Here is a 14245-nt window from a genome sequence, read left to right on the forward strand (position 1 = left end):
GTATATATCTAAATTCTTTTTTATATGTTTTTCTAAGTGAAGGAAAAAAGTTGAGTGGATGTGGGGTGACTTTTGTAGCACCTTTATTTTTGCTTTGAACTTAAATGTCATTTTACAAGAGGGTAAAATAGGTATTAAGATTTTAAATAAAAGTGGATCGTTAGATAAAACACTGTGGTGGGTTTTTATCAACACACTTTTAATTTCGCACATAAAGATCACTAAGAAAGAAGAAAAAAATTACAAATTCAATTGGGCTGGTTCGGTCCAACAAGCCAATTGGGTCTAACGAAGAGCCCATATTCCAAAGCCTTTCTTTTTACTCTCAATCGTTAAACCCTCCTCCCCAAAGTCTCATTCTTCTCTATCCACATTCCCACTACCCGCCATCCGCCATGTCCCTCCTCCGCAGAACCTTCCCTCTCCTCCCCCTCCGCCCCAAACACCTCCCTCTCCTATCCCACTCCTTCCTTTTCCTCAAACCATCCTTCCCTAAACCCCTTCCCAAACACACCTCCAAACACACCTCCATCTTCTCTTCCTCCGCTTCCGCTTCCGCTTCCACTTCCACTTCCACACCCATTCCCAATCCCACCCCAAATCCCCCAATTTCTCCATCCCAACTCCAATGGGTCACCAGAACCGCCTCCTGCGGCGACCTATCCACCGCCGACGTCGGCAAACGCGTCACTCTCTGCGGGTGGGTCGCCCTCCACCGTGTCCACGGCGGCCTCACCTTTCTCAACCTCCGTGACCACACCGGTTCCGTCCAGGTCACCACTCTCCCCGACACTTTCCCCGACGCTCATTCCGCCGTTAACGACCTGAGGCTCGAGTACGTCGTAGCCATTGAAGGACTCGTGCGGCCTAGACCGGCCGACTCCGTCAACAAGAAGATGAAAACCGGGTTAATTGAGATTGCGGCGGAGAGCGTTCAAGTGTTGAATGCCGTTAGAACAAAACTGCCATTTTTGGTCACTACTGCTGATGATGCTAAGGATTCTGCAAAGGAGGAGATACGGTTAAGGTAAAAAATCTCACTCACACTTTCTATTGTTTGTCTTTGATTGAAAGGACTTGAATTAAATCTACTCAGATACGTGGTGTTAGGTACCGGTGCCTTGATTTACGCCGGCAGCAAATGCATTCGAACATAATTTTGCGGCATAAAGTTGTGAAATTGATTCGAAGACATCTAGAGGATGCACATGGTTTTGTGGAGGTACATTCCGATACTCGTTGTTTAGTTGTTTTTGAATTTTCAGAAAGAAAGATAGAAATGGTTTAAGTTTTATTTGGATTCTGATTTCTGCTCATGGTTACAAGGTAGATTGAGACTCCAATACTCTCTAGGTCTACACCCGAAGGTGCTCGAGATTATTTAGTGCCCTCGAGAGTTCAGGTACTTTGCAGTTATTCACCTTATTTTCATTTAAAGTTTTGATGTCTGGAGTACAATACACTTCTAAAGAAAGCTGTTGTGTTTCCCACCCCTCTTCTCCCCAACAGATACAAACACATACACACATGCTACACGGGATATATGCACTCGTTGATTCCATTTATCTTGGCTTGGAGGTCTTATTTCTCTATGTTTAATTTGAAGCCGGGAACATTTTATGCTTTGCCTCAAAGTCCGCAACTGTTCAAGCAAATGTTGATGGTTTCTGGTTTTGATAAGTATTATCAAATAGCAAGGTAAATTTTGTGCATGATATTTATGTAGACTTTTAACCATAATCGGGATAGTCCAACCTTCTGTTTGTTTCCTGCAGGTGCTTTCGAGATGAAGATCTAAGAGCTGATAGACAACCTGAGTTCACACAGCTTGATATGGAGCTTGCTTTCACTCCTTTGGAGGAGATGCTGAAGCTTAATGAAGATTTGATTAGAAAGGTCAGTTTTTGCTTCCTATTGATTAAAGAGAGAGGTAAAGGGTGAGAGAGCTTTACAGATTTGAAATATGGCTCTCCCTGTCCAATTTGGAACCCTGGAAATTTTAAACTACTTTCAAGTGCCCAACAAATGATTTTTTTTTTTTAACACCTCCATGACTAGAGTGACAAAAAAATTAAACCTTTGCAGGACCTAGATAACTGAAATGGTAAAGGTGAAAGGGAATCATCGTAATTGAGGCAGGACAAATTGTATAGGAACTAAGGGCAGCCAGTAGTAGCATGGAAGTTGAAGACTGAATCCACTTTTTCCACATGTATTTTACCCCCATTTAGGATATAAATAAAAAGCCTCAAGTTTAATGTTCACAAGCCTTTTCAATGTCTAATTTTCATATTAAACCATTTTTTCCCTTGTAGGGTCATTTAGTTAAATGTTTATCAAGGCCTGACGATTTAATTAGTTATTATAATTTTCTCATTGCTGTTTGTGAGTATCATAATTATGTAGCATTTGCGTTTTCTAATATTCCTCGGCCTCATTCTATGATTCAAACTTACAAATGAAACTGGCCAAGTTCATTGTAACCATAAGTACGTGCTTGAGTTGTTTCACCAAGTAACCCTTGAAAGCTTACCGACTTCGGTGGATTTTTGACATTTTTCACACAATTAAGGGCTTCAATGCATCATTTTTTTCATGTAAGATTATCTTACATATTTTGTGTGTAGATTTATGTTATGTTTTACATCTCTTGTAACATCCATCACTTTACTGGATGATTAGAAATCTATCTGTACTTTTGCAGGTTTTTCTAGAGATCAAAGGTGTAAATCTCCCAAACCCTTTTCCTAGGCTTACGTATGCTGAAGCAATGAGTCGATATGGTTCGGACAGGCCAGATATTAGATTTGATCTAGAGTTAAAAGATGTAATCATCTTTCCTTTGTCTTACATTTTTATCATTTATTGCATTCTATTTTGCAGATAGGAGATTACTTTTAGGCATCCCTGGATGCAGTTGACAGCTTCCTTAAGTTTAAATTGGATATGGTTCAATATATGATGTTTACATCTTTATAAAGTTCTTTTGTGTCGACTTTGAAAGATTTATCTGGTATAGCTTACTTCTAATGACTTCCTTCTCCCAAGCATCCTGATAGAATATATGATAGACATTTAATATTCCAATAAAACATGAATGACTTCTTTTCTTGTTCATATTTCTAAATAATCTGTAGTCTTCCAATCCTCTACTTGCCACATTATAAAACACTAAAAGCACCCTTTGAATGTCAAGGCACACTTCCATATCACAGCTTCCGTAATTGCCTGCCATCATTTCATTGTCCATTACATGTTATACCTAATCAACAATTTTCTCTTTTGTAAATCTTTTTTACAGTATCTTTACATAAAATTTGATTTGGCTTCTTGTTAAAATGAGGTTTTTTTTATTTTATTTTATTTTTTTAATTTTTAATTTTTAATTTTAATTTAATTTAATTTATATTTGAATTTCAGGTATCTGATATTTTCTCAGATTCCCCGTTCCGGGTTTTTGCTGATACTTTGAAAAGTGGGGGAGTTATCAAAGTTTTATGCATACCTTCAGGTGGTAAAAGATATTCAAACACGGCCCTAAAGAAGGGTGATGTTTACAATGAAGCAATCAAATCTGGAGCAAAGGGTTTGCCTTTCCTGAAGGTCTTGAATGATGGTAAAAAGAGTAATTTTATTCTTTACCTACGATGGTTAACATATATTTCTATTTTAATATCTCACTATTGGCAGTTTTGAAATTTTTCTCTTAGGGGGAATGGAGGGAATTCCTGCATTGGTATCTAGTTTGGACCCAACAAAGACACAGCAGTTTCTGAGTCGTTGCTCTGCCAGACCAGGTGATCTTATCTTGTTTGCAGTGGGTCATCATACATCAGTTAATAAAACTCTAGATCGACTACGGCTCTTTATGGCACATGAACTTGGTTTGGTTGATGATGTAAGTTTTACCATTTACATTATAAGGTCAATATGATCTTAGTTCTTCTCATTTTCTGACTCTTCTTCTTGTGGATTTTATGATTGATATCTAGTCGAGGCATTCAATTCTATGGGTGACTGATTTCCCAATGTTTGATTGGAATGATTCTGAGCAAAGGCTTGAGGTCTGTTTCTTGTTTCTTTTTGTCTCTTGCAGTTTATATTGATCTAAGTGTTATATGTTTCACTTCATGAAAAATATGTCAACAAAGGGAACTTAGTTTATGCGTGAGACATTAAGTCCTGCATGTTAAGATACCCTTAGCATCTAAGTAGATGAAAGAAATTGATTGAAGACGAAAACAATTAATCGGAATTATGTGTTCAGTATTGTAATTGAATTTGAAGACAGGATTAGTGGGCAAGTGTTGGTGAACCTCTTAGTAAGTCGTAATTCTTTATTGCATCTCTTCTTTTCAGGCCTTGCACCACCCTTTCACTGCCCCGAATCCTGAAGACATACAAGATCTGTCTTCTGCTCGTGCTTTAGCTTATGACATGGTTTACAATGGAGTTGAGGTATACACTCTTTTGTTATTTTTCTCCTCCAGCAACTTTATGCTTAATGCATTTGATAATGCTCTCTCCTTAAAAATAAATTGATGCACTGTTTCCTATGGTGGCACCAGATTGGTGGGGGAAGTTTGAGAATTTATAAACGCGATGTGCAGCAAAAGGTTTTGGAGATTGTTGGCATCTCCCCTGAAGAGGTACACCTAATTTAGATAGTATTTAGGCTTGTGGACATTTAACTAGCCAGTAATATTATACCTTGTTCTCTCAATTATGTGGCTGCATTGTATTTTAACTGCAGGCTGAAACGAAGTTTGGCTATCTTCTCGAGGCATTAGACATGGGTGCCCCTCCACATGGTATTGAATTCTATACATAGGGCATGGCTGTATAACAGCCTAATTACTTTTCTTAAATCGGTGTAATATCTATACATCATTGACTAAATCTTCCGAATGGTTACTAATTGAGTATATGTTCAATTTTCTGGTACAGGGGGAATTGCATATGGTTTGGACAGATTGGTTATGTTGTTAGCAGGGGCTAATTCCATTAGGGACGTCATAGCTTTCCCAAAGACAACCACCGCACAGTGTGCTCTCACTCGAACACCATCTCCGGTGGATCCCCAGCAGCTAAAAGACCTATCATACCAGACTCAATAGTACGATCTTCGATCAACTTATCCATTTCAGAGAGATATAGCGACCCATATTTTGTTCCATAATGTCTATTATTTTTATCTTTTTCATAAACCCTACGATACCATCGACTCATTTCTGACCCATAGTTGAAGCATTGTACTGTATGCTCTATATTTCTCTATTTTCTTCGAAATGAAATTAGGTGGAGATCTTGTTCGTTGAATTTTTGGGTTCGGTTTTATATGGTTCGTTTTTTGTCAAAGTAGAAAATCAAACCAAATTTACTATTCGGTTTCAATTTTTTTTCCTTTTTTCTTTTTAATCTAGAAATTGAAGAGGAAATAGGAGAGGAAATGAAGAAAAAAATTTAGAGTACAAGGCTTCCAACATATTTGGGCCTAAGGTTAAGCCTTACTTTGGATTGAAATTAGTCCAATAATTGATTTGGAATTGTGCTTGGCAAATGAACATACAACATAACCGAGGCGTCTGTATCAAAACGTCCGTTAGGGCTACCAAAACAAATTGAAAATAGAGTTGCAATTCAAGTTAGAAATACGGATTTGTGTTAGGGCTAGGTTAAGGTTAGGATTGATATAGGTTTAAACCCCACCTTATACGTACCGATATGATTGGGTTGAAACTGCGGAGGCACATATATCGCAACCTACCAGCAAAGGAATCAAACTCAAACAAAAGGCCTGGAAAGCAATACGAAAAGATCCCAGAAATTACTTCCCACTAAATCTGCTGTCCGCTTTAGCTTTCTTACCAACGAATGGCAAAGTAGTACTGTTCTGTCTTGAATTCGTTCCCCGTTATGGATTTTGAGGAGAATGAGCCACGGGATGGCGACGACTACCATAAAAACTTCTTCAACATAGAAAATTCTTGGAAGTTGTATATTGCAATGTCGAACTGTTGACCTTAAAAACTATTAAGCCTACGTGGTGGGCATGCCAAGTAACTAATAGCTAACTATGTTCTTCTTGTGGTTGATGTAGGCGTGCCAACTCACTGCCGAGGTGAATTGGGTGAGTGAGATGAATGTGGTGGTGATGTTGAATCGAGCTGCTAACTTCTGGACCGAGCAATTACCGTTGAGGAAGAAACACTCTCGGTCTAGGGTTCTGCTAACTTGAAGACAAGGTTGCTACCTCGCTACGAAGTTCAATAAATGATTTAGTTTTCGTTTTGTCGAACAAGGGGTAACTTGAGAATACTTCACTTCGCCGAAGGTGATGAGATGACCTCTTGAGAATAAAGAATAGATAATTCCTCATCTACCGAGACTTGGGTAGATAACCAATAAGGATATGAGAGTGCTGTTTAACAAAACTGAAGGTCTCTTAAGCAAGGTAGGTTCTACGGCTCCAACGTTGTTTAACCAAATTGAAGGTGTAGCCGGTTGTGGCACAATGATGTTTAACCAAACTGAGTATCTACCAATGGGAAGGGGTTAGTGATCAGTTAGTGGTTTTCTTAGGGTGTGAGAGAATTTTGCGTAGAGCGATAATTTGTGTGTTGAGTTGAAGATCCTCTTCTTGTTACACTGTGCCTTGCATTTATAAGGACTAAATCCTTAAAGTCTTATGTCTGTTTGAACTGACGCACCTTTATTGGAGGACTTATCTACCAATTTTATCATCATAAAGCTGACACACGTGCCCATCACCTTGAGATACCATTCTTCCATCAAATACCTTTTTTCTTTACAAATTATAAATACCTTTTCATATTGTTGAACTTATGAAATTACCATTTTGCCCTTGAGTTGACTTTTGTTGACCATCTTGTCGAAAAGAGTATTTCTAATTTTATTAGTTTATTCTTATCATACTCATCGCCATGAAAGCGTAGGCGCGAATGGATTCGAAATTGGTTTTGTAACGAAGATCGTACGTTTGAAACGTCGAATGTTTTCGGATATTTTGTGTTTCGTATTATGCGATCTTAAATTGCGAACCAAAGGGATCCACTTGGGATTCTTGTCCCCTTATCTCTTTCGCTATTTGGATTACCCTTCCTTTTCAGATTTTCTTCTCTCTTTCCCCTTCACTTTCTTTCCTTCCTTTTTAACTCTCCCCATGCTCTCTTTTTTTCTGCAAACTCTCACTCTCCTCTCCAAGCTCCACAACAACAACCACAACCCTCACCAACATGATGTGGTGACCTCGAAACCTCAGGCAAACACCGTGGAACCCTAATAGTGACGGGGTCATTGTTCATTAGTTCCCCTGACAAGCTCCGACGACTTTTGTGATTTTTCCAACGTTGGTAAGATCCTTGAAACCTTTGGGGTGTGTTTTAAGGTTAGATTGAGGCTTGTTGTAAGTTGTTTAAGCTTGTTGGACGCAGAAATAACTCGGAGTGAGCTTTGCCCAGATTTCGGCGAGACCCCGAGCATTGCAGGCGATTTTTCGGTTAACTCCGGCCACGACACGTCTCAAAATTGGTATGAACTTCTTCCTCTCATCCTAAGCTTCATTTCCATAGCTTGTATGTTGAAAATGGTGAAGAAATGAGCTCGAACGGAGCTTTAGAAGGTTTGCCTAGTTTCTGGCGGACTTATGGCTTGAAACCAGGTCGACCCGACTCGCTACCCTTAAACCGGATCTAGACCCATCTATGTAACCTGACCTAACCTAGAACCTTTGGCCCATTAATCTAAGCCCAAACCCAAACCCATATTCGACTCGACTTAATCGGTTCCCAGATTCTAGTCAGTGCGTGGGCCTGCGTAGGGATGAGCATGGGTAGGACCGGGCCCAAAATTGTTGGAATCAGACTCGACCTGCTTGAAAATAACACAGGGTAGGTCAGATTGGGTAATAAGAAATTTTGGAACCGGACCTAACTCGATTTGTATGAAACGGGTCGGTTCCTATGCGTTCGCATGGGTCATTTTGCAGAGAACTCATCCTTCTGTGCAACGAACTCTTCTTCTACTGTGCCCGACTTCTGCAGAGACTCGAGTTGTTTTTTCAAGTTTCCAACCATCTTCTCCTTGTTCCGAAACCACAAACTGTTCTACCATTGAAAAAATATAAAAAAAATGAGAATTTGAATCTCACCGTTCAACCACCAATGGTGTTCTTATACTGAAGAACCTTATCGAGCATAGTAGGATTTACCAAAACCACAGACCTAGAACCTCTGGGGCAGCAAGAGACCTTATCTCTCGATCTGCAAAATGTCGTCGTAGTTGCTGAAGTACTTATAAGCTTATCCTCCGAGGCTCCCATTAAATCTTACCAAAAGCTTCCCTGATCTGAATCCATGTGGGTTTTCATTGCCTTTCTTTCTCAGTGCCTGTGAGAGTGAAAGCTTCAACCTTTATTAAAAATTTTAGGTGGATTTGGGTGGTTTGGGATTTGGGAGATGAAGAAAGGGTTTATGACCGACAAGGAGAGTGAGAGAATTGGTTGGAAATCTTTATTAATTTTTTTGTAGGTGGATTTTGAGGGTTTGGGATTTGGGAGAGTAAATGTGGGTTTGTGTTTGTGACCGATAAGAGAGATAAAGATTTGGTGGGTCAAGTATGATTCGAGATTTGCAGAGTTTTTCCATCGCATGGTTCGGGCCGGGGGCTCGTTTTCTCAGAATTTTGAACTCACCCCACCCTGTTAATTTTGTGAACTTGCCCCGCCCAGCCCCGTTTTGGCTTTAAAATTTTTGGACTCGTCCCGAATCAGCTGAAGTCGCCTCGACCCGCAGGTCCAAGACCTATTTGCCGACCCTTAGGCCTGGGTGTTAGCGCCAACCATGATCAGTGCGTGGAGCACACGCGCTTCTACCGGAGGTACTGTGCTCCACCGCCGTCCACGACGACTTTTTCGGCCAACTTTCTGGTGACCCAACTCGGCTTGTGCGGCGGCGCATGGGGGTACCCGATGTTCCCCATTAGGTTTTGCGACGTCCTAAATTCGTTTATGATGTCTATTTTCCCAAATTCAATTGTTTTAGTATAATTTTATTAATCAGTCCATTTATGTGCTTAGGTTTGTTTGTTAGTGGCGTTTCCGTCCACCGTAGTTTGCACGACTCTTTGATGACAGAGTATCTGTGAGTAGATCCCTTCCAAAATCCATGATTTTATTATTAGAAATGCATACATGAAAAGCATGATTTTATGACTACGTTTTATGAAATGTTTATGAGTAAATCGAATTTATGCTTTATGAGATATCATACTATATTGAATTTATGTTTTCTGAGATATTTATGAACAATGGATTTATGATATGATGCTTGAGTTATTGAGCTCTGATGAGATATATTTTGGAAATATTATGTTCATGATTTTCTGTGCTTACTTAATGGTTATTCATACTATGTGCTTATGGGCGAATGATATTTATATGTGGCTTCAGCCAGGTGATGTAGTGCCTTCGGGCGGAAGAAATTTATATATGGCTTCGATTGGGTGATCTAGTGCCTTCGGGGAGAAAATATTTATATATGGCTTTGGCCAGGTGATGTAGTGCATTCGGCCAGAAGATATTTATATATGGCTTTGATTGGGAGATGTAGTGCCTACGGGCGATTGTGATACCCTAACTAAGCACACTGTATGATATATGTTTTACAAAAGTTTTAAGGCATGCAAGGGTTTTCGGAAAACCTATTACTTATTATGCTATATGAATTTTCATAAACTGGGGGTTAGTACGTTGATGAATAACTATTTTAGTATTACTTATATATAAACTTGGTCCACTTATGTTTTGTTTTGCGCCCCCTCTGGACCTAGGAACGAGGCATACAATCTGAGCTACGAGGCATTCCCATATCAGTGAACTTATGTCTTCCTCTCCGCGTTGGACATCCCTTGTAATAGCACCTTTTATTATACCTTTCGCTTGTATTTTGAATTAGTAGCATTCTCTGAACATGTCATGCATTATCATTATTATTTTGTTGGCAGTTGATTATTGTTATATTATTTTGTAGGGTTTGTATTTGAAGATTACATTGTGTAGTTACGTGCGAAATTTTTATGCATGTTTCACATGTTCTTGGCATATGCATTCATGAAATGGCTTGCGCCACCCTCGGGTGTCTGCCACCACGTGGCCATCCTGTAGTCCTTCGAACACCGGGATCAGGTCGTGTCAGATTGGTATAAGAGCATACTTAGGATTTCATTCTTCCACTTGGTAATCATAATCTTTCATGCAGCTACAATATTTTGTCCTTCTAAATCTTGTTTGCCTCTTATCATAATCATGGATCCTACTGGTGGGAATGTACCTTGTCGGCTTCGTTCTGGACTGATAGGTGGAATCCAGCAGTTGACCTCCTCTTTGCGACATGCTTTCTCTAGGAATAGTGGGCAGAGCCATACTTACATGGAGATTGCTCGGAGTCATGGTGTTACCGAGCTTAATGTAGTTGGAGCTTATGAGGAGGCTGATGATTGGCCAGAGAAGATGGAGCACACTCTGGAGGGTATGAATTGCCAAGTGGCTGATGAAGGAAATATTTGTGAAAACAAGTTCATTTGAGCAACATCCATGCATGCAATTAACAATTAAAAGGCGGAATCATGCTTGTATGCACTCAAAAACAAAACTTTACCCATGAAATTCAAAGCCTAGTAGTTATGGTGAACCAAGACTCAACTCAAGAACAATGTGAGTTGAGAAATATTATACCTTTCTTGATTCCTCTTTGCATAAGCAAAGGCTAATCACGCAAGAGATAGAGCATTCATTCCTTGCTTCTTAGCTCTATGGATTTCTTGGATAAGGATGGTAGAATGAATTCTCCAAGTTCCCAAAATAGAGAACCTCTAAGTCTCCGCACCAAGGAGAGCATTGATGAAGAGATGAGTGACCTAGAGTAAGTAAAATTGCTAGCTATGTTCCTCTAGGGTGGCCGGCCTCTTAGAGAGAGAAGGGAGCTTGTGTTCTCATCTTTTCTCCAAAAGAAACCCTAATGATGAAAATGTTATAAAGTCCTTTATGTAGTCCCTTCATTAAGTGACCAAAAAGAACCAAAACCCATTTCTTTCTCTATATGGCCGGCCTCCTTGTGCCTTTGGGCTGTTTGGGCCTTTTTGAGTTTTTAGTCACTAAGTTGTCATACAACTTATGTTAATGGGCTTGACATTCAAATCCTATTAGGCCTTGAGGCCCAAAATTAACCCAAGGTCTATAACGAACTTATTCGTTTGATTAATTAACATATTAATTAATCCTAGCCATAAACAATTAAACCATTTAATTATCCTTACTCTTCTCCGTGGTTTCTTCAATCTTTGTCTTACACGGTGTACGATCCATTAGGTTCTTTTTAGTGAGGCAGTGGGCGATTAGAACTCTTCAAATCGATTGTCAATTGAAACATACTTTCAATTCTCCCTTTAGTGATTATACACCTTTAGGACTTCCACAAATCATGAGTGACACCTAACAGTATGTCATGGTTACCTAGGCTAATAAGAAGAGGTGGAGAACCTATTCAATTTAGGATTACAATACAATACGGTCTTTCTCTAATACAATACTCTTGACCACATTGTTTGGTTTGATAGTTTATTCATGTCTACTATCCAATATGATTCACTTACTTATATGATTACCTTAAATGTGATTTGGAACGATTTCCTAAATCTCATTCATACTCTGGCCAGAGATTTTGAATCATATCATAGAGTATTCTCCCTCAAACAGGTTGAAGGTTAAAGATCCCTTGTTGCGCATTCACTTACTTGCATGGCTAAGTGACTTAACCCCAACTATGCTCTGGTCACCCTCTGACGGAGTGACTTTGACATAGTCAAAGATCAAGGACTTAACCACAAGACAACTATGATGTCTCATGTCAAATGACTACTTTGCATTATCCCAACCATGAGTTCTCGTGTGACATGAGTATGAGAACTCCTTGTTGATCGTGTTTAGTGGACTCATTCTCTATTGAGCACCTACATGCTTATCTTGGTGTTAGTCACACTAATGACTCGAGACCAGTCACTCTCCCTAAGAGCAGACATAACATGTACTGATCTTAACAGACTGTCAATGCCCAATCGGCATTTCTATGATTAGGAACGTTTAAGATATGTATACGAAAGAGAATGGTCTCATGAATCTAACTTCTTTAGATCACATTCTCCGAATTGCATATTCATTGGACTTATTGTTTAAGCATATAACATTTATATGAGACGACTTAAAACAATAATCTTTGCCCTTTATATTAAACTAGATTAGTTTAACATGTGAAATGTCTGCAAAGTATCATCATATGATTGGTTTTAGGGCACATTTCCAACAATCTCCCACTTGCACTAGAGCCAATCAGCTTGGTCATTAGTGATGCTACCTCTTCTGAATTCATTTCAAAAATGGCTGAGTAGTAGGCTTAGACAATAGATATCTATATGTTATCCATATAAGCAACCTTGAGAATAACGACGTCACCATTATACATGATTCTCAATCATGTGGTTCAGTCTCTCATTTGAGTTTGGATCTTGATGAGACCGTGATTCCTTGGCTTGAGCTATCGCCTCATTAGTGTCATAGTGTCAATACACTAGAGATAATTTCTGGTTGGAATCATATGAAGAGTTCATAAATAAACTTTCCCGTCCAAACAAGATTGTTTGTAAGCTTTTATATGGCGATATATATTTTGCATGATGGAACACATTAAAGTCAATATTTATAATGTTTCCACCCAAATAACTCTTTAGTCATAATAAAGAGATACAATTATCTCTTCATTCAAAATGAAGAGACATCAAATGATGGATATGATATTAGATTCATAATCTAATACATTTACGCTTCCATTGCATTATTCTAATTCTTCTTCATTCTTGAGGAATCTATCCTATAGTATTTATTAAATACTTAAGGAATCACTTGACAGTTGCCATGGTTCTGATCATGGGCTTGCACTGATATCGTCTTGTACCGATATTAGCACAACTCATATCAATGTTTTTCATACAATATGAAATACGTAAATCACCTTTCTGCGTATGCATAAATGATTCTATTTACGCATTATGCTTCTTTGGGAGTCAAAAGAGTACATTCCCTTTTAGAAGAGCAATTTCCCAGTCTAACTGGAATTGTCCTTTCATTTAAAGTTTATTATTTGAGAAACTTCCTACATCTGTCGTCTATCAATAGGAATTGAGATAATCCAATTATATCTTGAAATCTATCATTATAGATTTCCATCCCATATATATAGACTATGTCTCCCATATACATTCTATCGTTGTAGAATGTTTAAAGTCATAACTTTAACGAAGAAGAATTCCTAAAATCAATATATCATATATATGTTCAAATTTAGGAATATGATTAACTCCCACTAATCTTTTGTAAACCTAGTAAACAAAAGATTCATTTACATCTTATGAGGAATCAAATGATTTGATCTTTCTCTCATAAGATGCTTATAGCTCCCACTAGCTTGCTAAGATTCATGATGGATGGATCTCTACAACTTACAAGTCTTGTGATTCCTAGTCTTAGACATATATTATCAAGACTATCTTGATAATGGTTTCAGAAACCTATATTATGTTCAAACATTGAATCACCGTTTAGTTGTAGCTAGCAATCTTCGAATTAATAGAAACCAAGACTACATCAAAGATGGTTTCTTCCAAGTCAACCAATCTCGTTGATTGTAGTCACCTTAAGTTACCAATTAGCTATGAAGGTTTCACTATTTCGGGTCAAATGATATTATACCGTTTCCTTGAGTATATGTTATATATACACTCAATGTAGTCATAAGAATTTTCATTCTATTTCTTTCAAATTAAGAGGTGTAACTCTATGATATAATCGTAAAGTTCAAACCATTCAACTGAGACGGTTTATAAATCCTTCTCGACTACCTTGGAGCTAGTGGTGTAGGAACTAGGTTGTTATATTTGTTGACTATCATCTTGTCACTCAAAGAACCCATTCTTTGAGTTCTATCTCTCGTTCATTTGCTCTATCTTAGGCAAATCCTATTGTAGGATTACAATGAACTACCTAACAAATAACATTTGTTAGTTGGTTTATAGAAGTGATATACAAAGGTTAATTTAAGGATATCCCACAAGATTGTTCTCAAACAAATATTGCTAATTAACACACAACCCCAAATCTTAACACGCTTAAGACTTG

General features: G+C 38.4%; 1 protein-coding gene across 1 annotated transcript; it reads left to right on the forward strand.

The window, feature by feature from the left end:
- The first annotated feature begins 349 nt into the window (after window positions 1–349).
- LOC137729002 (tRNA synthetase class II (D, K and N) family protein) lies at window positions 350–5319 on the forward strand. The gene is made up of 13 exons (XM_068467819.2): window positions 350–1027; window positions 1111–1222; window positions 1331–1402; window positions 1607–1698; window positions 1776–1896; window positions 2705–2827; window positions 3421–3616; window positions 3711–3898; window positions 3993–4064; window positions 4360–4458; window positions 4569–4649; window positions 4754–4811; window positions 4948–5319. Exons 1-13 carry the CDS (start codon window positions 396–398, stop codon window positions 5115–5117), a joined length of 2016 nt encoding a protein of 671 aa, XP_068323920.2. The 5' UTR covers window positions 350–395; the 3' UTR covers window positions 5118–5319.
- The last annotated feature ends 8926 nt before the right edge of the window (window positions 5320–14245 follow it).

Source organism: Pyrus communis, chromosome 10 (assembly GCF_041283825.1).
Source record: "Pyrus communis isolate YQ-2024b chromosome 10, ASM4128382v1, whole genome shotgun sequence".
In the NCBI taxonomy this organism is placed as follows: domain Eukaryota; kingdom Viridiplantae; phylum Streptophyta; class Magnoliopsida; order Rosales; family Rosaceae; genus Pyrus; species Pyrus communis.